The sequence below is a fragment of the Canis lupus genome, chromosome 33, assembly GCF_048164855.1.
Source record: "Canis lupus baileyi chromosome 33, mCanLup2.hap1, whole genome shotgun sequence".
Taxonomy (NCBI): domain Eukaryota; kingdom Metazoa; phylum Chordata; class Mammalia; order Carnivora; family Canidae; genus Canis; species Canis lupus.
In genome coordinates this window covers 2,403,917-2,426,574 of record NC_132870.1, presented here as the reverse complement: position 1 = coordinate 2,426,574, position 22,658 = coordinate 2,403,917, and the positions used below count along the sequence as shown (strand labels likewise).

The 22,658-nt window shown below is 39.0% G+C and overlaps 1 protein-coding gene across 7 annotated transcripts in view; it reads right to left on the bottom strand.

Moving 5' to 3' along the window:
* Positions 1-21,790, bottom strand: part of MRPL1 (mitochondrial ribosomal protein L1) — a 94,568-nt gene extending 72,778 nt beyond the window's left edge. For 6 of the 7 annotated variants that reach the window (XR_012023111.1, XR_012023112.1, XM_072809975.1 and 3 more), the window contains exons 1-2: positions 21,058-21,790; positions 7,959-8,070 (exon numbers count right to left, since the gene is read on the bottom strand). Coding sequence is in view for 5 of the 7 variants with exons in the window: in XM_072809975.1 (XP_072666076.1) it covers positions 7,959-8,070; positions 21,058-21,097 (152 nt within the window). In the remaining 2 variants the exon portion in view is untranslated. The remainder of the gene's footprint in view (positions 1-7,958; positions 8,071-21,057) is intronic. The other variant, XM_072809977.1, reaches the window with a different exon arrangement.
* Positions 21,791-22,658: the final 868 nt, after the last annotated feature.

Sequence of the window (22,658 nt, the reverse complement as noted above, 5' to 3'; positions counted from 1 at the left end):
TATACAGTGCAGATATGTGCTAACTTATTATATAAGGAGCTCCCACTAATCAACAACAAAGAATCAGAATAGGACATGATCAAAAAATTTATACTAAACACTGCTCACTTCAACAGTACGTACACAAAAATGGAACAATACAGAAAGACAAATTCACAGAAAACAAAATGTGGATCTTAAACACATGAAAAGATATATAACCTCAATGATAATAAAAGAAATAGAAATTAAAACCTGATTCCATTTATTACGTATCAAATTGGCAAAGTTCAAAAATTTTAGCAATATTGTATATGGAAAAATGGACATTCTAATACTACTTTCTGGTAAGGACATAAATTGGCAATATCTCTATGAAGGCAATTTGGTTTACCTTTCAAAATTATAAATGCATACATCTTTTTTTTAATAATAAATTTATTTTTATTGCTGTTTAATTTGCCAACATACACAATAACACCCAGTGCTCATCCCGTCAAGTGCCCCCTCAGTGCCCGTCACCCATTCACCCCCACCCCCCGCCCTCCTCCCCTTCCACCACCCCTAGTTCGTTTCCCAGAGTTAGGAGTCTTTATGCTCTGTCTCCCTTTCTGATATTTTCCACACATATCTTCTCACTTCCCTTATATTGCCTTTCACTATTATTTATATTCCCAAAATGAATGAGACCGTATAATGTTTGTCCTTCTCCGATTGACTTATTTCACTCAGCATAATACCCTCCAGTTCCATCCACATCGAAGCAAAAGGTGGGTATTTGTCTTTTCTAATGGCTGAGGAATATTCCATTGTATACATAGACCACATCTTCTTTATCCATTCATCTTTCGATGGACACCGGGGTTCCTTCCACAGTTTGGCTATTGTGGACATTGCTGCTAAAAAACCTAGGGGTGCAGGTGTCCCGGCGTTTCATTGCATCTGTATCTTTGGAGTAAATCCCCAACAGTGCAATTGCTGGGTCGTAGGGCAGGTCTATTTTGAACTCTTTGAGGAACCTCCACACAGTTTTCCAGAGTGGCTGCACCAGGTCACATTCCCATCAACAGTGCAAGAGGGTTCCCTTTTCTCCGCATCCTCTCCAACATTTGTGGTTTCCTGCCTTGTTAATTTGCCCCATTCTCACTGGTGTGAGGTGGGATCTCATTGTGGTTTTGATTCGTGTTTCCCTGATGGCAAGTGATGCAGAGCATTTTCTCATGTGCTTGTTGGCCATGTCTATGTCTTCCTCTGTGAGATTTCTCTTCATGTCTTTTGCCCATTTCATGATTGGATTGTTTCTTTGGTGTTGAGTTTAAGAAGTTCTTTATAGATCTTGGAAACTAGCCCTTTATCTGATACGTCATTTGCAAATATCTTCTCCCACTCTGTAGGTTGTCTTTTAGTTTTGTTGACTGTATCCTTTGCTGTGCAAAAGCTTCTTATCTTGATGAAGTCCCAATTGTTCATTTTTGCTTTTGTTTCTTTTGCTTTCGTGGATGTATCTTGCAAGAAGTTACTGTGGCCGAGTTCAAAAAGGGTGTTGCCTGTTCTCCTCTAGGATATGGATGGACTCTTGTCTCACATTTAGATCTTTCATCCATTTTGAGTTTATCTTTGTGTATGGTGAAAGAGAGTGGTCTAGTTTCATTCTTCTGCATGTGGATGTCCAATTTTCCCAGCACCATCTATTGAAGAGACTGTCTTTCTCCAGTGGATAGTCTTTCCTCCTTTATCGAATATTAGTTGACCATAAAGTTCAGGGTCCACTTCTGGGTTCTCTATTCTGTTCCATTGATCTATGTGTCTGTTTTTGTGCCAGTACCACACTGTCTTGATGACCACAGCTTTGTAGTACAACCTGAAATCTGGCATTGTGATGCCCCCAGATATGGTTTTCTTTGCTAAAATTCTCCTGGTTGTTCAGGGTCTTTACTGATTCCACACAAATCTTAAAATAATTTGTTCTAACTCTCTGAAGAAAGTCCATGGTATTTTGATAGGGATTGCATTAAACGTGTACATTGCTCTGGGTAACATTGACATTTTCACAATATCAATTCTGCCAATCCATGAGCATGGAATATTTTTCCATCTCTTTCTGTTGTCCTCAATTTCTTTCAGAAGTGTTCTGTAGTTTTTAGGGTATAGATCCTTTACCTCTTTGGTCAGGTTTATGCCTAGGTATCTTATGCTTTTGGGTGCAATTGTAAATGGGATTGACTCCTTAGTTTCTCTTTCTTCAGTCTCATTGTTAGTCTATAGAAATGCCACTGACTTCTGGGCATTGATTTTGTATCCTGCCATGCTACCGAACTGCTGTATGAGTTCTAGCAATCTTGGGGTGGAGGCTTTTGGGTTTTCTATGTAGAGTATCATGTCATCGGGGAAGAGGGAGAGTTTGACTTCTTCTTTGCCAATTTGAATGCCTTTAATGTCTTTTTGTTGTCTGATTGCTGAGTTTAGGACTTCCAGTACTATGTTGAATAGCAGTGGTGAGAGTGGACATCCGTGTCTTGTTCCTGATCTTAGGGGAAAGGCTCACAATGCTTCCCCATTGAGAATTATATTTGCTGTGGGCTTTTTGTAGATGGCTTTTAAGATGTTGAGGAATGTTCCCTCTATCCCTACACTCTGAAGAGTTTTGATCAGGAATGGATGCTGTATTTTGTCAAATGCTTTCTCTGCATCTAATGAGAGGATCATATGGTTCTTGGTTTTTCTCTTGCTGATATGATGAATCACATTGATTGTTTTATGAGTGTTGAACCAGCCTTGTGTCCCGGGGATAAATCCCACTTGGTCATGGTGAATAATTTTCTTAATGTACTGTTGGATCCTATTGGCTAGTATCTTGTTGAGAATTTTTGCATCCATGTTCATCAGGGATATTGGTCTATAATTCTCCTTTTTGGTGGGGTCTTTGTCTGGTTTTGGAATTAAGGTGATGCTGGCCTCATAGAACGAATTTGGAAGTACTCCATCTCTTTCTATCTTTCCAAACAGCTTTAGTAGAATAGGTATGGTTTCTACTTTAAACGTTTGATAGAATTCCCCTGGGAAGCCATCTGGCCCTGGACTTTTGTGTCTTGGGAGGTTTTTGATGACTGCTTCAATTACCTCCCTGGTTATCGGCCTGTTAAGGTTTTCTATTTCTTCCTGTTCCAGTTTTGGTAGTTTGTGGTTTTCCAGAAATGCGTCCATTTCTTCTAGATTCCCTAATTTATTGGCTTATAGCTTTTCATAATATGTTTTTAAAATCGTTTGTATTTCCTTGGTGTTGGTAGTGATCTCTCCTTTCTCATTCATGATTTTATTAATTTGAGTCTCCTCTCTCTTCTCTTTAATAAGGCTGGTTAATGGTTTATCTATCTTATTAATTCTTTCAAAGAACTAACTCCTGGTTTTGTTGATCTGTTCCACAGTTCTTCTGGTCTCGATTTCGTTGAGTTCTGCTCGAATCTTAATTAACTCTCTTCTTCTGCTGGGTGTAGGATCTATTTGCTGTTTTTTCTCTAGCTCCTGTAGGTGTAAGGTTAGCTTTTGTATTTGAGTTCTTTCCAATTTTTGAATGGATGCTTGTATTGCGATGTATTTCCCCCTTAGGACTGCTTTTGCTGCATCCCAAAGATTTTGAACGGTTGTATCTTCATTCTCATTAGTTTCCATGAATCTTTTTAATTCTTCCTTAATTTCCGGGTTGACCCTTTCATCTTTTAGCACGATGGTCCTTAACCTCCACGTGTTTGAAGTCCTTCCAAACTTCTTGTTGTGATTTAGTTCTAATTTCAAGGCATTATGGTCTGACAATATGCAGGGGATGATCACAATCTTTTGGTATTGGTTCAGACCCGATTTGTGACCCAGTATGTGGTCTATTCTGGAGAAAGTTCCATGTGCACTTGAGAAGAATGTGTATTCAGTTGAGTTTGGATGTAAAGTTCTGTAGATATCTGTGAAATCCATCTGGTCCAGTGTATCATTTAAAGCTCTCGTTTCTTTGGAGATACTGTGCTTAGAAGACCTATCGAAAAAAAAAAAAAAAAGAAGACCTATCGAGTGTGGAAAGCGCTAGATTGAAGTCACCAAGTATAAGTGTATTATTATCTAAGTAGGTCTTAACTTTGGTTATTAATTGATTGATATATTTGGCAGCTCCCACATTCGGGGCATATATATTGAGGATTGTTAAGTCCTCTTGTTGGATAGATCCTTTAAGTATGAGATAGTGTCCCTCTTCACCTGCCACTACAGTCTTCGGGGTAAATTTTAGTTTATCTGATATAAGGATGGCTACCCCTGCTTTCTTTTGAGGACCATTTGAATGGTAAATAGTTCTCCAACCTTTTATTTTCAGGCTGTAGGTGTCCTTCTGTCTAAAATGAGTCTCTTGTAGACAGCAAATAGATGGGTCCTGCTTTTTTATCCAGTCTGAAACCCTGCGCCTTTTGATGGGGTCATTAAGCCCACTCACGTTCAGAGTTACTATTGACAGATATGAGTTTAGTGTCATCATGATATCTATTCAGTCCTTGTTTTTGTGCATTGTTCCACTGGACTTCTTCTTAAGGGGGAATTTTAAGAGTCCCCCTTACAATTTCTTGCAGAGCTGGTTTGGAGGTCACATATTCTTTCAGTTCCTGCCTGTCTTGGAAGCTCTTTATCTCTCCTTCCATTCTGAATGAGAGCCTTGCTGGATAAAGTATTCTTGGTTGCATGTTCTTCTCATTTAGGACCCTGAATATATCCTGCCAGCCCTTCCTGGCCTGCCAGGTCTCTGTGGAGAGATCTGCCGTTACCCTAATACTCCTCCCCATAAAAGTCAGGGATTTCTTGTCTCTTTCTGCTTTAAGGATCTTCTCTTTATCTTTGGAATTTGCAAGCTTAACTATTAAATGTCGAGGTGTTGAACGGTTTTTATTGATTTTAGGGAGGGATCTCTCTATTTCCTGGATCTGAATGCATCCCAGATTAGGAAAGTTTTCAGCTTGATTTGTTCAAATACATATTCTGGACCTCTGTCCCTTTCGGCGCCCTCGGGAACCCCAATTAAATGTAGGTTTCTCTTCCTCAAGCTGTCATTTATTTCCCTTAATCTACTTCATGGTCTTTTAATTGTTTGTCTCTTTTTTCCTCAGTTTCCCTCTTTGTCATCAACTTGTCTTCTATGTCACTCACTCGTTCTTCCACCTCGTTAACCCTCGTCGTTAGGACTTCTAGTTTGGATTGCATCTCATTCAGTTGATTTTTAATTTCTGCCTGATTGGACCTAAATTCTGCAGTCATGAAGTTTCTTGAGTCCTTTATGCTTTTTTCTAGAGCCACCAGTAGCTGTATAATAGTGCTTCTGAATTGGCTTTCTGACATTGAATTGTAATCCAGATTTTGTAACTCTGTGGGAGAGAGGGCTGTTTCTGATTCTTTCTTCTAAGGTGAGGTTTTCCTTCTAGTCATTTTGCTCAGTGCAGAGTGGCCAAAAACAAGTTGTATTGGGAAAAGGAGAGAGAAAGATGAAAGAAAAGAGAAAAAGAAAAAAGAAAAAAGGAAGAAAAAAAAAAACAGAAGAAAAAGAGAAAGAAAAAGAAAGAAAGGAAAAAAAGGGTGGGGGAAGCAAACTGAAATCAAAAAGCAAAAAAACAAAACAAAACAAAACAAAAAACACGGGGGAGTATCTTCTGATTCTGTATACTTTAAGTCCCTTGACTTCCCCTGGAACTTGTCCGTCTAGCTGGTCTTCTGGGGAAGGGGCCTGTTGTGCTGATTCTCAGGTGTTAGCACTTGGGGGAGCTGTTCAGCCCCCTGCCTGGTGCAGGGCTCAGTGGGGGTTGTTTACCCCGTGAGGCCCCAGGAGGAACAACCACAGTGGCGGCGGCCAGCTCTAGAGCCCTGGATTCAGCTCCCGCAGTAACTACAGAGCTCTCCGTCTGCAGGGCATACATCTTTTGTTTCAAAATTCTATTTCTCAGTGTTTATACTATGAATACATTCAAAATCTTTGACAAGATTTATGTACATGACTATTCATTTATAATAACAAAAGACGGAAAAAATAAATATGTACCAGAGGGGGAAATAGGGAAATGGTTAAATTATGATATATGAAATGAAACACTATAGGCATGTTCATTAGAGCATTATTTACAATAGCCAAAACATGGAAACAACCTAAGTGCCCATTGACAAATGAATGAATAAAGGAAATATGGTAGATATATAAAATGAAATATTATTCAGCCATAAAAAGAAAGAATGAAATCTTACCATTTGAGACAACATGGATGGACTTTAAGGGCATTATACTAAGTGAAACAAGTCAGAGAATAAAAAGACCTTATGATCTCACTTATGCATGAAATCTTTAAAAAACAATAATAATAATAATTCACAGATGCTGAGAACAGACTGGTGGTTACCAGAGACAGGCGTGGTGGGTAAAATGGGAGAAGGTGGTCAAAAGTACAAACTTCTAATTTTAAAATAATCATAGGGATATAATGTACAGCACCGTGACTATAGTTAATAAAATTATATTGTCTGTCTGAAAGTTGCTAGAAGAGTAAATATTCATAAGTTCTCATCACAAGAAAAGAAAGTGATAGCTCTGTATAGTGATAGATATTAACCAGACCGTGGTGAGCATTTCCCCAAACATATAAATAATGAATCATTATGTTGGACACCTGACAATAATATGTGTCAATTATATCTCAACAACAAAAAAAATAAATAACTAGACAGCTCCATCTGAAACAATCTCCAAGATATATTGTTAAGTTAAAAGCAAGCAAGATGCAGGACAGGGTATTCAGGGTATTAAATAAGAAACAATTCTAACACTAAATGTGTGGATTTTTTCCCACACCAATCAATTATCTGATACAAGCCAGGTATCCAACAATTAACGGCAGTTCTGATACTATCTACCTGGATTTAGCATCAGATCCCACAAGTTAAGGACTCAATTCCATAAGACTGCCCCCACCTCAAATGCCAATAGCAATTCAAAAGGCCTCTGGTATTTGTGGCCAACTAGCTATAAATAAATCAAGGGGTCCTGTGACCCCTCCACAGACTTCATAATTTGCTAGAATAGCTCACAAAATTCATAGAAACACTTATTTAACATTTACCAGTTTCTTATATAACAAAAGATATGGTAAAGGATACAGATAAATAGGTACATAGGGCAAGATGCAGAAGAGTTGGAAGTGCAAGAGTTTCTGTCTCCATTGGGTCTGGATGCACCACCCTTTGGGCACAGATGTATGCTCACCAATCCAGAAACTTTCAGAACCTCACAGTATAGGGATTTTTATGGAGGCATGATTAATTATGAACTCAATGTCTAGATCCTCTCTCTTCCCTGGATAACAGATAGGGTTGGAAGCTTCTAATCATGGCTTAGTCTTTCTGGAGACAAGTCCCCATCTGGGAGCCTACCAAAAGTTTCTTATTAGGACAAAATGCTCCTATCACCCAGAAAATTACAAGAGTTTTAGGAGCTCTGTATCAGGAACTGGGTCAAAGACCAAATATTACAACAATAGATGCTCCTAGCATCCCTATCACTCAGGAGATTACGGGAATTTTAGAAGCTCTGTATCAGGAACTGGGGGCAGAGACCAATATAAATCTTATGTCACAAAGTCCTAGCTCCAACACTTACTACTACTGTGAACCTAGGCAGGTTACATAATCTTTCAATGCCTTGCTTTTCAACTGAAAAAAAGAACATAATAACAACAGCTTCCACATAAAATAGCTGTGGAGACTAAATTAGTTACTGAATAGCAGTGTTCAATAAATGTTAAGTATTACTATAATAAGTCATATTTTTCTTTTAAATTATAAAATGTTAAAAAAGCAGAGATGATAACTTTCATAATTCTATGCCCCTGTACATCTTTATGGGAAAAGCATGTTTTTTAATCAAAATTTTCAATAAAAGCAAACAAAATTAATAAAAAAAAGTTACTTACTTTGTAGCAGCAGCAAAATGTCTGCTGGACACCTGAACATATACAGAACAAGGATAAAGAGGTATCTGATAAACCTTCTTCGAAAGACTATGCTTTTGATGATGTATCAAGACTTGAAAGAAAAAAAAAACATATAAAATATTAACATTAAACATTACACCCATAATTTTTACATCTTTAATATTTTCCGAAAAAAAATATTCAATATTTTATGAGTCTCAACCATTCTTTAAAAAGCATAATAATAGGGGCAGCTGGGTGGCCCAGTCAGTTAAGAGTCCTTCTCCTGGTTTCAGCTCAGGTCATAATCTCAGGGTCATGGGATCAAGGCTCACATTGGGCTCTGTACTCAGTGAGGAGTTGGCTTGGGATTCTCTTTCCCTCTCCCTCTGCCCGTCCCACTTGTGCACATTCTTTCTCTCAAATAATAAATCTTAATAAAAAATTGTAAAAGTAGAAACTTCAATTCTTGAAACTAAAGCCAAGCAAACATCTAATTGAATAATTCGGTCTTTATTTACTTTTTTAAAAAATTTTATTTTTAGGTAATCTCTACACTCAACATGGGGCTCAAACTTACAAACCTGAGATTGAGTCACATGCTCTACCAACCGAACTTGGGAGGCACCCATGCTTCACTTAGTTTTAACTTAATCCAGTTCAGGATCAACAGAGTACGTTAGCTCTACTATTATGGAATATGATATACATATCCTGAATTTCTTTTTAAGAATTTAAATTTTATTCTCTATGTATATCTGAAATAGGACAAATGTTATTACCAATAACTTCATGAAGAATTCAATTAAGTGGGGTTAAGAAAAGGGATTATGCATAGGGAAAAGAGTATATTTAGATCCCTATCTCATACCACGCACACACTCAAAAATCAAATGTAGGTGGACTAAGGATTTACATTTGAATGACAAACTAAAGGTTTTCAGAATATAGGAAAGTATCTTTTTGACTGTTTGGGAGGGAACAATTTCACAAACAAAACCCAAAAGCGCTAGCCAAAAAGTAACTTATTAATGTTAAGAACATCTGTTTATTAAAGAAAATGAAAGGCAAGCCAAAAACTGGGAGAACATAATAGCAACCTATAGAACAAAGGATTAATATCCAGAATATGTAAGATCAACCCAATTAAAAAATAAAAGAGATGAACAGGCTAATTTTAAAGGAAACATAAACGGTACATGCATGTATGGGAAAATGCACAATTTCATTAGTAATCAGGTAAATATTAATTTAAAACATAATAAAATATCATTCCACAGTGCTATTTAAAGAGTGGTCAGTTGGCCTGTAAATCAAAATTACAGCAGCATGTAAATCAACCACATCACTAAGTATGTCATTTACTGCAGCTGACATCATTTTTTTCCACAAGAGTTCTTATGAAAAAGTAAAGAGTAAAGCAAGGAATGCTTTGATTAAATTGTGGACAGGTAACAGTTTCTAGGTGCGATCATTTAAGTAGCAATATTTTACATACATCAGATTGGCAACTTTTTTTTTTTTTTTAAGTCTGGAGTTGCTGAAAATGTTAAGTAAGGGTAAATTTTACACATAGTAAATAAAAGTATGAACTGGAATACCACTTTGGAAAATAAAATGGCATAACTCAATGAGCTGGGTATATATATATATATATATATATATATATATATATATATATATCAGTGATGCAGTAATTCCACTTGTAGAAATATGCCCTAGAAGAACTCCTACACATGTGTACCAAGATACATGCCCAAAATAACATCATCATAATGTCAGGAGACTTCTGGGGAAGATGGCAAAGTAAGAGGTCCATAAGCTCTCCTCACCCCTGGGATACAACTAGATAACAACCAATTCAATGTAAATAACCCAGAAAATGCCCCAAAAGCTGGCAGATCAAACTCTCTACAGCTAAATGTAGAGAAGAGGCCAAGGCCACTTCAAAGAGGGGCTAAATGGACCTGCAAGGCTGTCCACAGGAGAGAGGGAGACCATGGACACAGAGAGGGGACAGAAACAGACCCTCACACCAAGGAGCCCACACAGGGAAGACCAATCTCCATAACATTTGGCTTTGAAAACCAGAGGGGCTGAATTTCAGTAGTTCTTAAGCAAGGCTTAAGACCTGGAACCTTACAAATCAGCAGGCTCATGGGAGAGACAGGAGGGAGAGACAGAAGGGAGGCAGGAGGACAAGAGGAAACTGAGTCCCTGCCCTTAAAGAGGCAGCAAAACAAAGAGTCCCCATGCAATACAGCACAATACAGCAGTTTGAAAAATGCCTGGGATGTACAGGAGGGAGACTGGTTTATATAAATCTCAGAGCATGTGCTGGAGAGGCAGGGATCCTTGAGAGACTTCTCCAGGAACAAAACTACTGGCAGTAACCATTTTCATGCCTTACCCCCAGCATCAACACACCAACACCTTTAGGAACCAGTGCATCATCAACACTTGCTACTTAACTTGCTAAGAGTGTGCCCTGTTCCCTGTTCTCTTTCTGACATGCCCCCACCAGCCAGCCCTCTGATCTGGGTCTCCTCTCACAACAGACCCATGCAAACCTTGCTAACACCATGCATCCCAATCCTGAGCACTTCTGCAGATCTGCCCCCTCCAACACAACCTGTCTCAGTCTATATGGTGCTGGAGGTCTGGTCCTGTCAACTTGGTCCTTGCTGGCACCAAGCACCCTGCCCCCACATTCACCTATAGTTAGGTACTATCACATCTCTGGCAAATCCCTGATCTGACTCAACTTTAAGTCCAAGGTGGCCCCATACTAGCCCATTAATAACGGAGGGACCAAACCCTGCCCACAACAAGCCAAGAGAGCCAATGCAGATGACTGGACTGAAGGCAAACATGGTTCAGCCACAACAGCAGGGCACATGCAACAGTCACTGAAGATATGGTTGAAGTGCCAGGCTCTGGTGAGTAGGGGACATTGCACTGCAGCACACTACAGGACCTGTTCTCCATAAGGCTACTACTCTCAAGAGCAGAAGACAGCTGACTTTTTAAACACACAGAAACAGACACAGAGAGCTAGACAAAATGAGGATACAGATGAATATGTTCCAAGTGAGAAATAGAACAAAAATCACAGCAAGAGACCTAAATAATATGCCTGACAGAGAATGTAAAGTAATGGTCATAAAAATAATTCACTGGACTTGAGAAAAAGGTAAAGAATCTCAGTGAGGGGATCCCTGGGTGGCACAGTGGTTTGGCACCTGCCTTTGGCCCAGGGCGTGATCCTGGAGACCCGGGATCGAGTCCCACGTCGGGCTCCCGGTGCATGGAGCCTGCTTCTCCCTCTGCCTATGTCTCTGCCTCTCTCTCTCTCTCTCTGTGACTATCATAAATAAATAAAAATTAAAAAAAGGGATCCCTGGGTGGCGCAGCTGTTTGGCGCCTGCCTTTGGCCCAGGGCACGATCCTGGAGACCAGGGATCGAATCCCACATCGGGCTCCCAGTGCATGGAGTCTGCTTCTCCCTCTGCCTATGTCTCTGCCTCTCTCTCTCTCTCTGTGTGACTATCATAAAAAAAAAAAAAAAATTAAAAAAAAAAAAGAATCTCAGTGAGGCTTTAACAAAGGGATGGAAAACATAAAATAAAACCAATCAAAGAACTCAATAGCTACAATTAAAAATATACTAGATGGAATAAATGGTAGTGACCTGTAGGATAGAATAATGGAAAGCAAATCAAGCTAAACAAGAGAAAGAAACATAATAATAAATATGAAAATAGACTTAGGGAACTCAGTAACACCAACAAGCCTAATAATAGTCCCATTACAGGGATCCCAGAAGAAAAAAGGGGTGCAGAAAATTTATCTAAAGAAATAATAGCAGAAAATTTCTAAATCTGGGGGGCGGGGGGACAAAAATGCAGATCCAGGATGTATAGAGATCCCCTAACAAAATCAAACAAAGGAGGTCCACACCAAAACACATACGAATTAAAATGGCAAAAAGTAGTTGTTAAGAAAGAATTTTAAAAGCAGCAACAAGGCAGCCCGGGTGGCTTACTGGTTTAGCACTGCCCTCGGCCCAGGGCCTGATCCTGGAGTCCCAGGATCGAGTCCTGCATTGGGCTCTCTGCTTGGAGCCTGCTTTTCCCTCTGCCTGTGTCTCTGCCTCTCTCTCTCTTCCTCCCTCTCTGTGTCTCTCATGAATAAACAAATAAAATCTTAAAAAAAAAAAAGGCAGCAACTGAAAAGTTACATATAAGGGAAACCCTATAAGCCTATCAGAAGATTTTCAGCACAAACTTTGCAGGTCAGAAGAAAGTGGCATGATAAACTCAAAGCGCTGAAAGAAAAAAAAAAAAAAACGTGCAGCCAAGAACACTGTATCCAGCAAAGCTATCATTCAAAATAGAGGGAGAGATAGTTTCCCAGACAAACAAAAGTTAAAGGAACTTATGACCAAGTAAACTAGTCCAACAGGAATGTTAAAGGGGACTCTTTGAGTGAAAGGGAAAGACCATAAGTAGGAATAAGAAAAGCAGGAAACACAAAAGCTGTAAAAATAAGTATATCTATAAAAATCAGTCAGGGATTCACAAAAATAAAATGATGTAAAGTATGACACCATATATCTATAACATGGGGAGGAGAGAAGTAAAGAATGGATCCAAACTTAAGAAACATCAATTTAGACTGCTGTATGCAAAATATGTCATATAAAAACCTAACAGTAACCACAAATCAAAAACCAGTAATAGATATGCAAAAAGAAAAAAAATCCGGGGATCCCTGGGTGGCTCAGCGGTTTGGCGCCTGCTTTTGGCCCAGGGCGTGATCCTGGAGTCCCGGGATCAAGTCCCACGTCAGGCTCCCGGCATGGAGCCTGCTTCTCCCTCTGTGTCTCTGCCTCTCTCTCTCTCTATGTCTATCATAAATAAATGAATAAAATCTTTAAAAAAAAAAAAAAAGAGAGAGAAAAAAATCCAAGTGTATCACTGAAGAAAGCCAAAAAACCATGAGAGAAGAGAGAAAGAGAAAGAGAAGAAACAGAGAACTACAAACAATCATAAAACAAGTAACCAAATGGCAGTAATTACTTTGAATAAATGGACTATATGTTTCAGTCAAAAGACACAGAGTAATAAAATAGATTTAAAAAGCAACATGCATCTATATGTTGCCTATAACAAACTCATTTCAGACCTAATGACACATGCAGATTGAGGTATCTGGCTGGCTCAGTCAGTAGAGCATGTGACTCAATATCAGGGTCGAGCTGGAAGCCCACACACTGGAGTAGAGTTTACTACAAAAAAAAACCAAAAAAACAACAACAAAAAAACAACCCCACAAATATGCAGAATGAGAGTGAAGGGATGGAAAAGCATTATCAGGCAAATGGAAGTGTAAAGAAAGGAGCAATATTTATACTGGACAAATAGACTTTAAAACAAAGACTGTAACAGGAGAAAAAAGGGGAACATTATATAATCACAAAGGGAAAAACAAAACAAAAAGATATAACGACTGTAAATATTTATGCATTCAACATAGAAGGACCCAATACATAAAGCAGCTAACAATAAACATAAAAGGAGTAATCAGTAGTAATATAATAATAGTAGGGGACTTTAACAACCCACTTACGTCAATGGATAAATTATTCAAATGGAAAAATCAACAAGGAAACAGTAGTTTTGAATGACACATTGGACAAGATATATCTAACATATTCATAACATTCCATTCCCAAACACCAAAATACACATTCTTCTCCAAAGCGTATGGAACATTCTACAGAATAAATCACATAATAGGCCACAAAACAAGTCTCAACAAAATCAAGAAGATTAAAGTCATCCCATTCATGTTTTCTGACCAAGACATTACGAAACTAGAAATCAACCCCAAGAAAAATCTGCAAAAAACACAAATACATGAAGGTTAAATAACATGCTACTAAACAATGAAAAGCTCACCAAGAAATCAAAGAGGAAATCAAAGAATACATGCAAATTAAAATGAAAACACAGTGGTCAAAGCCTTTGGAGGTGGAAAAGCTGTTCTAAGAGGAAAGTTCACAACAATACAGGCCTATCTCAAGAAGCTAGAAAAATCTCAAATAAAGAACCTAACCTTCTACCTAAAGGAGCTAGTAAAAGAAGAACAAACAAAACCTCAAAGCAGTAGAAGGAAGGAAATAATAGATTAGAGCAGAAATAAATGAAACTAAAAGCAAACAATAGAACAGATCAATGAAACCAGAAACTGGTTCTTTGAAAAGATCAACAAAATTGAGAAACCTTGAGCCAGAATCATCAAAAGAGAGAGAGAAAGGACTTAAACCAAAATCAGAAATGAAAGAGGTGGGCAGCCCGGGGAGGGCTCGGCGGTTTAGCGCCACCTTCAACCCAGGGTGTAATCCTGGAGACCTGGGATCAAGCCCCACGTCAGGCTCCCTGCATGGAGCCTGCTTCTCCCTCTACCTCTCTCTCTCTCTCCTCTCTGTGTTTCTCATGAATAAATAAATAAAATCTTTAAAAAAAAAAAAAAGAAATGAAAGAGGAGAAATAACATCTGACATCACAGAAATACAAACCATTATAAGAGAATATAATGAAAAATTATATGCCAACAAATTGGACAACCTGGAAGAAACAGATAAAATCCTAGAAACATATAATCTATCAAAACTAAAACAGAAAGAAATAGAAAATGAACAGATTGATTACCAGCAATGAAATTAGTAATCAAAAGTCCAACCAACAAACAAACAAAAGTCCAGGACCAGATGGCTTCACAGATAAATTCTACCAAACATTTAAAGAAGAGTTACCTATTCTTCTCAAACTATTCTAAAAAATAGAAAAGGAAGGAGGGCAGCTCTGGTGGCTCAGCAGTTTAGCCCCGCTTTTGGCCCAGGGCATGATCCTGGAGACCCGGGATTGAGTCCCACATCAGGCTCCCTGCATGAAGCCTGCTTCTCCCTCTGCCTGTGTCTCTGCCTCTCTCTCTCTCCTCTCTGTGTGTTCTTATGAATAAATAAATAAATCTTAAAAAAAAAAAAAAGAAAGAAAAGGAAGGAAAGCTTCCAAATTCATTTTATAAGGTCAGCATTACCCTGATGCTGAAACAAGATAAAGACACTACAGAGAAAGAGAACTAAAGGTCAATATCTCTGGGCATAGATGCAAAAACCCTCAACAAAATATTAGTAAACTGAGTCTAACAATATATTAAAAAGCTCATTTACCATGATCAAGTGGGATTTATTCCTGTGATACAAGTTTAAATATTCTCAAACTAACCAATGTGATGCATCATATCAATAAGAAATAAAAAACAATAGTATCATTTCAGTAGATGCAGAAAAAGCATTTGACAAAGTACAATATCCCTTCAAGATAAAAATCCTCAACAAAGAAGATTTAGAGGGAACATACCTCAACATAGTAAATGCCATATATGAGAAACCTACAACTAACATCATCCTCAAAGGAGAAAAACTGAGAGCTTTTCCCCTAAGATCAGGAACAAGACAAGGATATCCATTCTCATTTATTCAACATAGTAGTGGAAGTCCTGGCCACAGCAATCAAACAGTAAGAAATAAAAGGATCTAAATCAGTAAGGAAGAAGTCACACTTTCACTATTTGCAGATAACATACTATATAAAGAAAACCCAGAGACTCCACTAAAAAATTACTATAACTGATAAATGAGTTCAGTAAGGTTGCAGGACACAAAATCAATATAGAAATCCATTGTATTTCTTTATATTAATAATGAGGTAGCAAAAAGAGAAATTAAGAAAACAGTCCCATTTACAATTGCACCAAAAACAATAAAATAAGAAGGAATAAACTTAAAGAGGGGAAAGACATGTACTCTGAAAACTAGAAAACACTGAAGAAAGGAATTGAAGATAACACAAACTAATGGAAAGATATTCCATGCTCATGGATTGGGATAACAAATATTGTTAAAACATCTGTAACTGCCCAAAGCAACCTACAGATTTAATGCAATCCCTATCAAAATACCAACAGCATTTTTCACAGAACTAGAACAAATGATCCTAAAATTTGTATGGAACTACAAAAGACCCTGAGTATCTAAAGTGATCTTTTTTTTTTTAAACTTTTTTTTTTTTTTTAATTTTTATTTATTTATGATAGTCACACAGAGAGAGAGAGAGGCAGAGACACAGGCAGAGGGAGAAGCAGGTTCCATGCACCGGGAGCCTGACATGGGATTCGATCCCGGGTCTCCAGGATCGTGCCCTGGGCCAAAGACAGGCGCTAAACCGTTGCGCCACCCAGGGATCCCTAAAGTGATCTTGAAAAAGAAAAATGAAACTGGTGGCATCTCAATCCCAGATTTCAAAATATACTAAAATCTGCAGTAATCAAAACAATATAGTATTGGCACAGAAATAGACACATAGACCAACAGAAAAGAATAGAAAGCCCAAAAATAAACCCATAATTAATGGCCAATTAATCTTTGTCAAACTAGGCAAGAATATGCAATGGGAAAAAGAAAATCTCTTCAACAAATGGCACTGAGATAACTGGACAGCTATGTGCAAAAGAATGAAACTGGACCATTATCTTACACCATACACAAAAATAAATTCAAAATGGATTAAAAACGTAAATGTGAGGGGTGTCTGAGTGGCTCAGTCAGTTGAGCATCCAACTTTTGGTTACAGCTCAGGTCACAATCTTATGGTTATGGGATTGTGCCCAGCACAATGCTCAGAGGGAAGTCTGCTTGAGATTCTATCTTTTCTCCCCTTCTCATTGCCTTTCCCCCTGCTCAACCTCTAACTCTAAAATAAATGAATAAATCTTTAAAAAAAAAAAAAAAAAACCTAAATGTGAGACCTGAAACCATAAAAATTTTAGTGGAGAGAACAGGCAGTAGTTTCTCGGACATCAGCTGTAGCAACATCCTTCTAGATGTATCTCCTGAGGCAAAGGAAACAAAAGCAAAAACAAACTACTGAGTTGACATCAAAATAAAAAGCTTCTGCACGGCAAAGGAAACAATCAACAAAACTAAAAGATGACCTACTAAATGGGAGAAGATATTTTCAAATGACATATCCAATAACAGATTAGTATCCAAAATATATAAAGTACTTACAAAACTCTACAAAAAAACAAATAATTCAATTTAAAAATGGGCAGAAGACATGAAGAGACATTTCTCCAAAAAGACATGGATGTCCAACAGACTCATGAAAAAATTCCCAAGATCACTCATCATCAGGGAAATATAAATCAAAACTATAATGAGACAGCACCTCATAACCTGTCAGAATGGCTAAAATCAACAACACACAAAAGAAATGTTGGCAGGGATACAAAAACAAAGCAACCTCAGGCACTGTTGGTGAATGTAACCTGGTGTAGACACTGTGGAAAAAAATGTGGAGGTTCCTCAAAAAATTAAAAATAGAAAAAAAATTACCATATGATCCACTAATTCCACTACTGGGTATTTACCCAAAGAATATGAAAACACTAATTCAAAAAGATACATGCACTTCTCTGTTTACTGCAGCATTATTATAACAGCCAAATTATGGAAGTAGTCGAAGAGTCCATCCATCAATCAATGGAAAAAGAAGATGTGGGATTGGTGTCTGTGTATACACACACTATGAAATATTACTTAGCCATAAAAAAAGAATGAAATCTTGCCATTTGCAACAGCATGGATGGATCTAGATATTATAAGTGAATGAATCAGCCAGAGAAAAACAAATACTATATATTTCACCCATATGTGGAATTTAAGAAAAAAAAAATTAAAAAGAGAGATAAACCAAAAAAGGAAAAAAAAGACTGCTAACTATAGAGAACAAATAGATGGTTACCAGAGGGGAAGTGGGTGGAGGGATGGGTGAAATAGGTGAAGAGGATTAAAATACACTTATCATGATGAGCACTGAGCAATATATAGAATTGCTGAATCACCATATTATATATCTGAAACTAACATTGTATGTCAATTATACTGGAATTAAAATAAATCATCATTCATCATCATCATTATCATCATCATATCTTTGTAATGGCAATACTGCAGAAAAGAACCCCAACATTTGGATCCCTGGGTGGCGCAGTGGTTTAGCGCCTGCCTTTGGCCCAGGGCGCGATCCTGGAGACCGGGGATCGGATCCCACATTGGGCTCCCGGTGCGTGGAGCCTGCTTCTCCCTCTGCCTATGTGTCTCCGCCTCTCTCTCTTTCTCTGTGACTATCATGAATAAAAATTTAAAAAAAAAATTTTTTTTAAAAGAACCCAAACATTTACCTACAGTAGAATGCATAAATAAATTGTGGTATATTTCTATAATGGAAAGCTAGAGAAGAGTAAAAATGACTACACTATGTGTTATATGGATAATTTCACAAACATCATTTTGAACAAAAGTTCAAAAGATTTGAAAGAAATGAGAAAATCAGTCAGACAAATTTCTAGAAAAAGCATTCAAGCCCACCCCAGTTGGAAGAAAAAGTTGTCCCAAGGCAGAAATGTTCTTGGTGTTGATTAGGGCAATGTGACTAGAGAACACAGAGTAAGTAGAAAGGTAGCTGGAAAAGAGGTCAGAGAGGTAACCTGGGTGAGTGGGTGAGTAGGGGGGATAAGGCAGGTGTGAAGACCCTAGGCCAGTGCTGTCCAGTGGAAGTAGAATGTAAACTACACGTATATTTTTAAATTGTCTAATAGCCACATTAAAAAGGGTAAAAAAAGAAACCAGTGAACTTAATTAATAAAATTAACATATTACAGCTAATAACTCAAAACATTATCATTTCAACATGTTATCAATATAAAAAAAACCTCAGGTATTTTACCTTTTTTGGTACTAAGTCTTCAAAATCTAATATGTATTTGTCACACTCAATTTAGATTAACCACACCTGAAGTGTTCAATAGTGGATAACAATATGGACAACACATCTGTAGGCCATTCTAAAAACTAAGAAAAATGGGGAGGTCTTACAGTTTTGAGAATAAGAGTAACATGATTTACTCTTTTGAGAACATAGTGAATGCCAGGTGAGGAACTGTAATGGCATGCAAGGTAGTTGCTATAGTGTAGTGAGGACATAAATTTTGGATTTATTTTGAAGGTAAACCAACAAATTTGTCAACTATTTTATGTGAAGTGTGGGAAAAAGAGAGGGAATTGTGGACATGCTTTTGGCCCAAACAACTAAGAGGATGAAGTTACCATCAAATGAGAGGGGGAAGACTGCAGGCTATGAGTCTGATTTCAGACAAGTGTTAAGTGCTAATGAGACATACAAGTGGAGACCTAGAATTGGCAGATAAGTTTAAGAATCTAAAGTTCACAAGAGGGGAAACCCTGTCAAGACCCCTCCCACTTCTGAGAGCTTTCTCTCTATCTTTGCTTAATAAACTTCTATCCCTTTACTCACTAACTAACTAACTAAAGTTTACAAGAGGCCCCAACCATAGATAAAAAATTGAGAGCCATTAAGACATAGATAATAGCGAAAGCCAGGAAACTTGGATGAGATCACTAGAGGAATGAATTTACATACAAAAGACATGAGGATTGGGGGACACTTAGGTGGCTCAGCAGTTGAGCGTCTGCCTCAGGGCTTGATCCTGCGGTCCCGGGATTGAGTCCCGTGTCAATCTCTCCCTGCATGGAGCATGCTTCTTCCTCTGCCTGTGTCTCTGCCTCTGTGTCTCTCGTGAATAAATAAATAAAATCTTATAAAAAAAAAAAAGACATGGAGATTAAAGATGGGTTCCTGGCTCCTGAGGAATTGCAAGGTAAGAGACTGGGGAGAGGAGGTGGAACTAGCAAAGTAATGTGAGAAATGACAGGTGAGATAAAAAGAAAATTAAAGAGAGGAATGCCAGAAGCCAAGAGAAGAAAACGTGGCACGAAGAAAATGATAATCCTCAGTTCTCTTTTTGGTTTGTCTAATACAGTGTTATTTCTGTCATACATGTAGAAAATACCATAAGTCTCTTTTCAGTAAAGATACATTTTCTGGTTTGGTCACCACTCTTTTAAACAACTGTCCCCAACACAGAATCCTGTCTTGACGCTAAGCATTCCCAAAAGAAGCTCAAAGAGAAAAAGCAGGATGTAGGTTAAAAAATAAAAAAATAAAAAAATAAATCTCTAGCCTAGGAGTGAAGCTTCAGTTTTGCCCCTGCCATTCACTAGTTATATGAGCGCTACCACATACTTTAACGGGATCAGTTTATTCCTCTGTAAAATAGGAGTGATGCTGGCTGCTGTCTTCAACTAAAGAGCTACCTTAATCAATAACAATATGTATCGGTGCTTCAAAATCACAAAACAAAAATTAAAAAGCACTGTACCAAAAAAAAAAAAATTTTTTTTTTTTGTACCAAAAAAGGGCCGTCCTCCTAGACCATGAATTGTGGAGTTTACTAAGTCCGGAAAAGAGCTACTACCAAGAAGTAGGACACAATTAGTCTCCCAATGATAAATGTTGATGCAGATTGAACTGATCAAAGTAGGAACTTCCCAGATGATGTATTTCACATGTATCCATTGTACCTGACTACGTGACCGACGTGGTTTCTAATTTATTTCCCGGTCCTACTGACACCTAAGCAGTCACTTCAAATTCCTTTAAGAATCACAATTGCCTGCAGCGATGAACTTCCGCAAGCGCCAGCGAGCGTTCCGAAAGGTGTTGGAAGTTCACGGTTGTGGATCACGTAAACGTACCACCTTTTCCACACCAGAACTCACGTCTCTTATGGAATTCTCCCACGCAGCCCACACCCCAGTGCTGGAGGCAGAACCGCGTCTTCACCCCGGGGCGGGCGGGCGGCTCCGGGGGGGGGGGGGGGGGTAGCAGCGCACACCCCGTCCCACTCCAGCCCGGGGGTAGGCGGCTCCAGGAAGGAGCGAAACGTTTGTGAAACCGTTTGTGAGCAGCAACAGCCCTCTGGAGAACCTAGAACTCCAAACAACAGGAAGCCTTCGAGCCCCCCGCGCAGACCCGTGCCTAGGAGGGTCTGGCTCACCGCAGAATACCAGGGCTACTTCCCCCCAAGCCCGGATAACGCATTGCTTTACCTCGACCGACGCATTTCATGGCCGCCGCCATGTTGACCATTCCGGATTGTGTCGACGAAATCGGTCCTACGCTTCAACTTGCAAGAAACTTAAAAAGGGTTCCTCTCTTGAACGGACAGAAGGGTGAGGATTAAGTAAGAGCGAGAGGAAAAAAAAAAAAAAAGAAAGAGCGAGAGGAAAAGGGGCGGAAACCAGAAGAAGCTTCACACCGGCAGGGAACCTCGAACCCCCCGGGTCCCCCCCGCCCCGGTGGCGGTGTTACAATCGGGCTTCCGTGCTGGCCTCCCGTGCTAGGACCCTGTGCTTCATGGTTCCGGGAGGACAGCTTAAACCACCTGCAGAGAAATCTGCCCTTCATGGAAAATACGGTCTTGTTCGCGTTGCTCTCTTTGACTCAAATGTACTTAGAACGATAATTTAATATATCGAGAGAGTACCCAGCAAAGCATGAAAAAACAATCTGAGGAATCTCACCAGTTTCTATCGGCCCATTTCCGGCCTTGGGAAGACTTTAAAATGGCGGGCGTCCCACCCACTAACAAAACTCTTTTTGTCTCAACTAGAGACCAGCGTGGTCTTAAGGTCATCTTCACCTCAATCAGCTCGACGTGTTCCTTCTGCCGGCAAGCTGGCCCATTAGGGTCAACTGAATAGCACTTGAAAGATTTATAGAACACTTCTAGTTTTAAAATGGGAGATCTTGAGACCTACGCACAGGTTATTAGGACTCAAAAAAAACCCAAAAAACGGTGTCCTTTCCATCAGTCAAAGGTGTTGTCAGCATAGTTTAATCTTTAAAAAAAAAAAAATCTGATCATAGTTTATATCCCTTCCTAGTTTTGTGGGGGGTTTTAAAAAGATTTTACTTATTTATTCATGAGAGACACATAGAGGCAGAGGGAGAAGCAGGCTCCATGCAGGGAGCCCTGGATCCCAGCACCCTGGGGATCAGGACCGGAGCCACCCAGGTGCACCCCACCCCCTTCCCCCCTTCCTCCAGTAGCTACCTCCAGAGCTCACTTCTAGCTCCTGCTTATCTCTCCAGCCTCAACACCAGGCCAACACCTCTCTATCCCTACACACACACACACAAGCTCTCTGGCCATTCCAATGGCCAAAATTTACTTCGATGAAGCTGCCCATGAGAAGTTGAACTGATCAAAGTAGGAACTTCCCAGATGATTTATTTATTTCACATGTATCCATTGTATCTGACTACATGACAGACGTGGTCTCTAATTTATTTCCCTGTCCTATTAACACCTAAGCAGTTACTTCAAAAGGTCCATACCCATTTACGACCGGTATACACACAAATTCAAAGAACTTGGCATCTGCCTTTATAACTTTCGTCCCTTTCTGTCTCCTTTTCTTTTCTCCTTCCTTTTCACAAATACATGACTGTTTGCCATGTGTCAAGCAATGTGCTTGGCCACGCATGGAGGCGGCAAATGAAACCAACATAGCCATGGCCTTCATGATCCTTAAAAGCCAATTTCACTTGAGGGTAAATTCAACAATTAGGGCAAGTTTGCCAAATCCATTTCCAGACAAAAAAAGGTGATGAGGGGATCCCTGGGTGGCGCAGCGGTTTGGCGCCT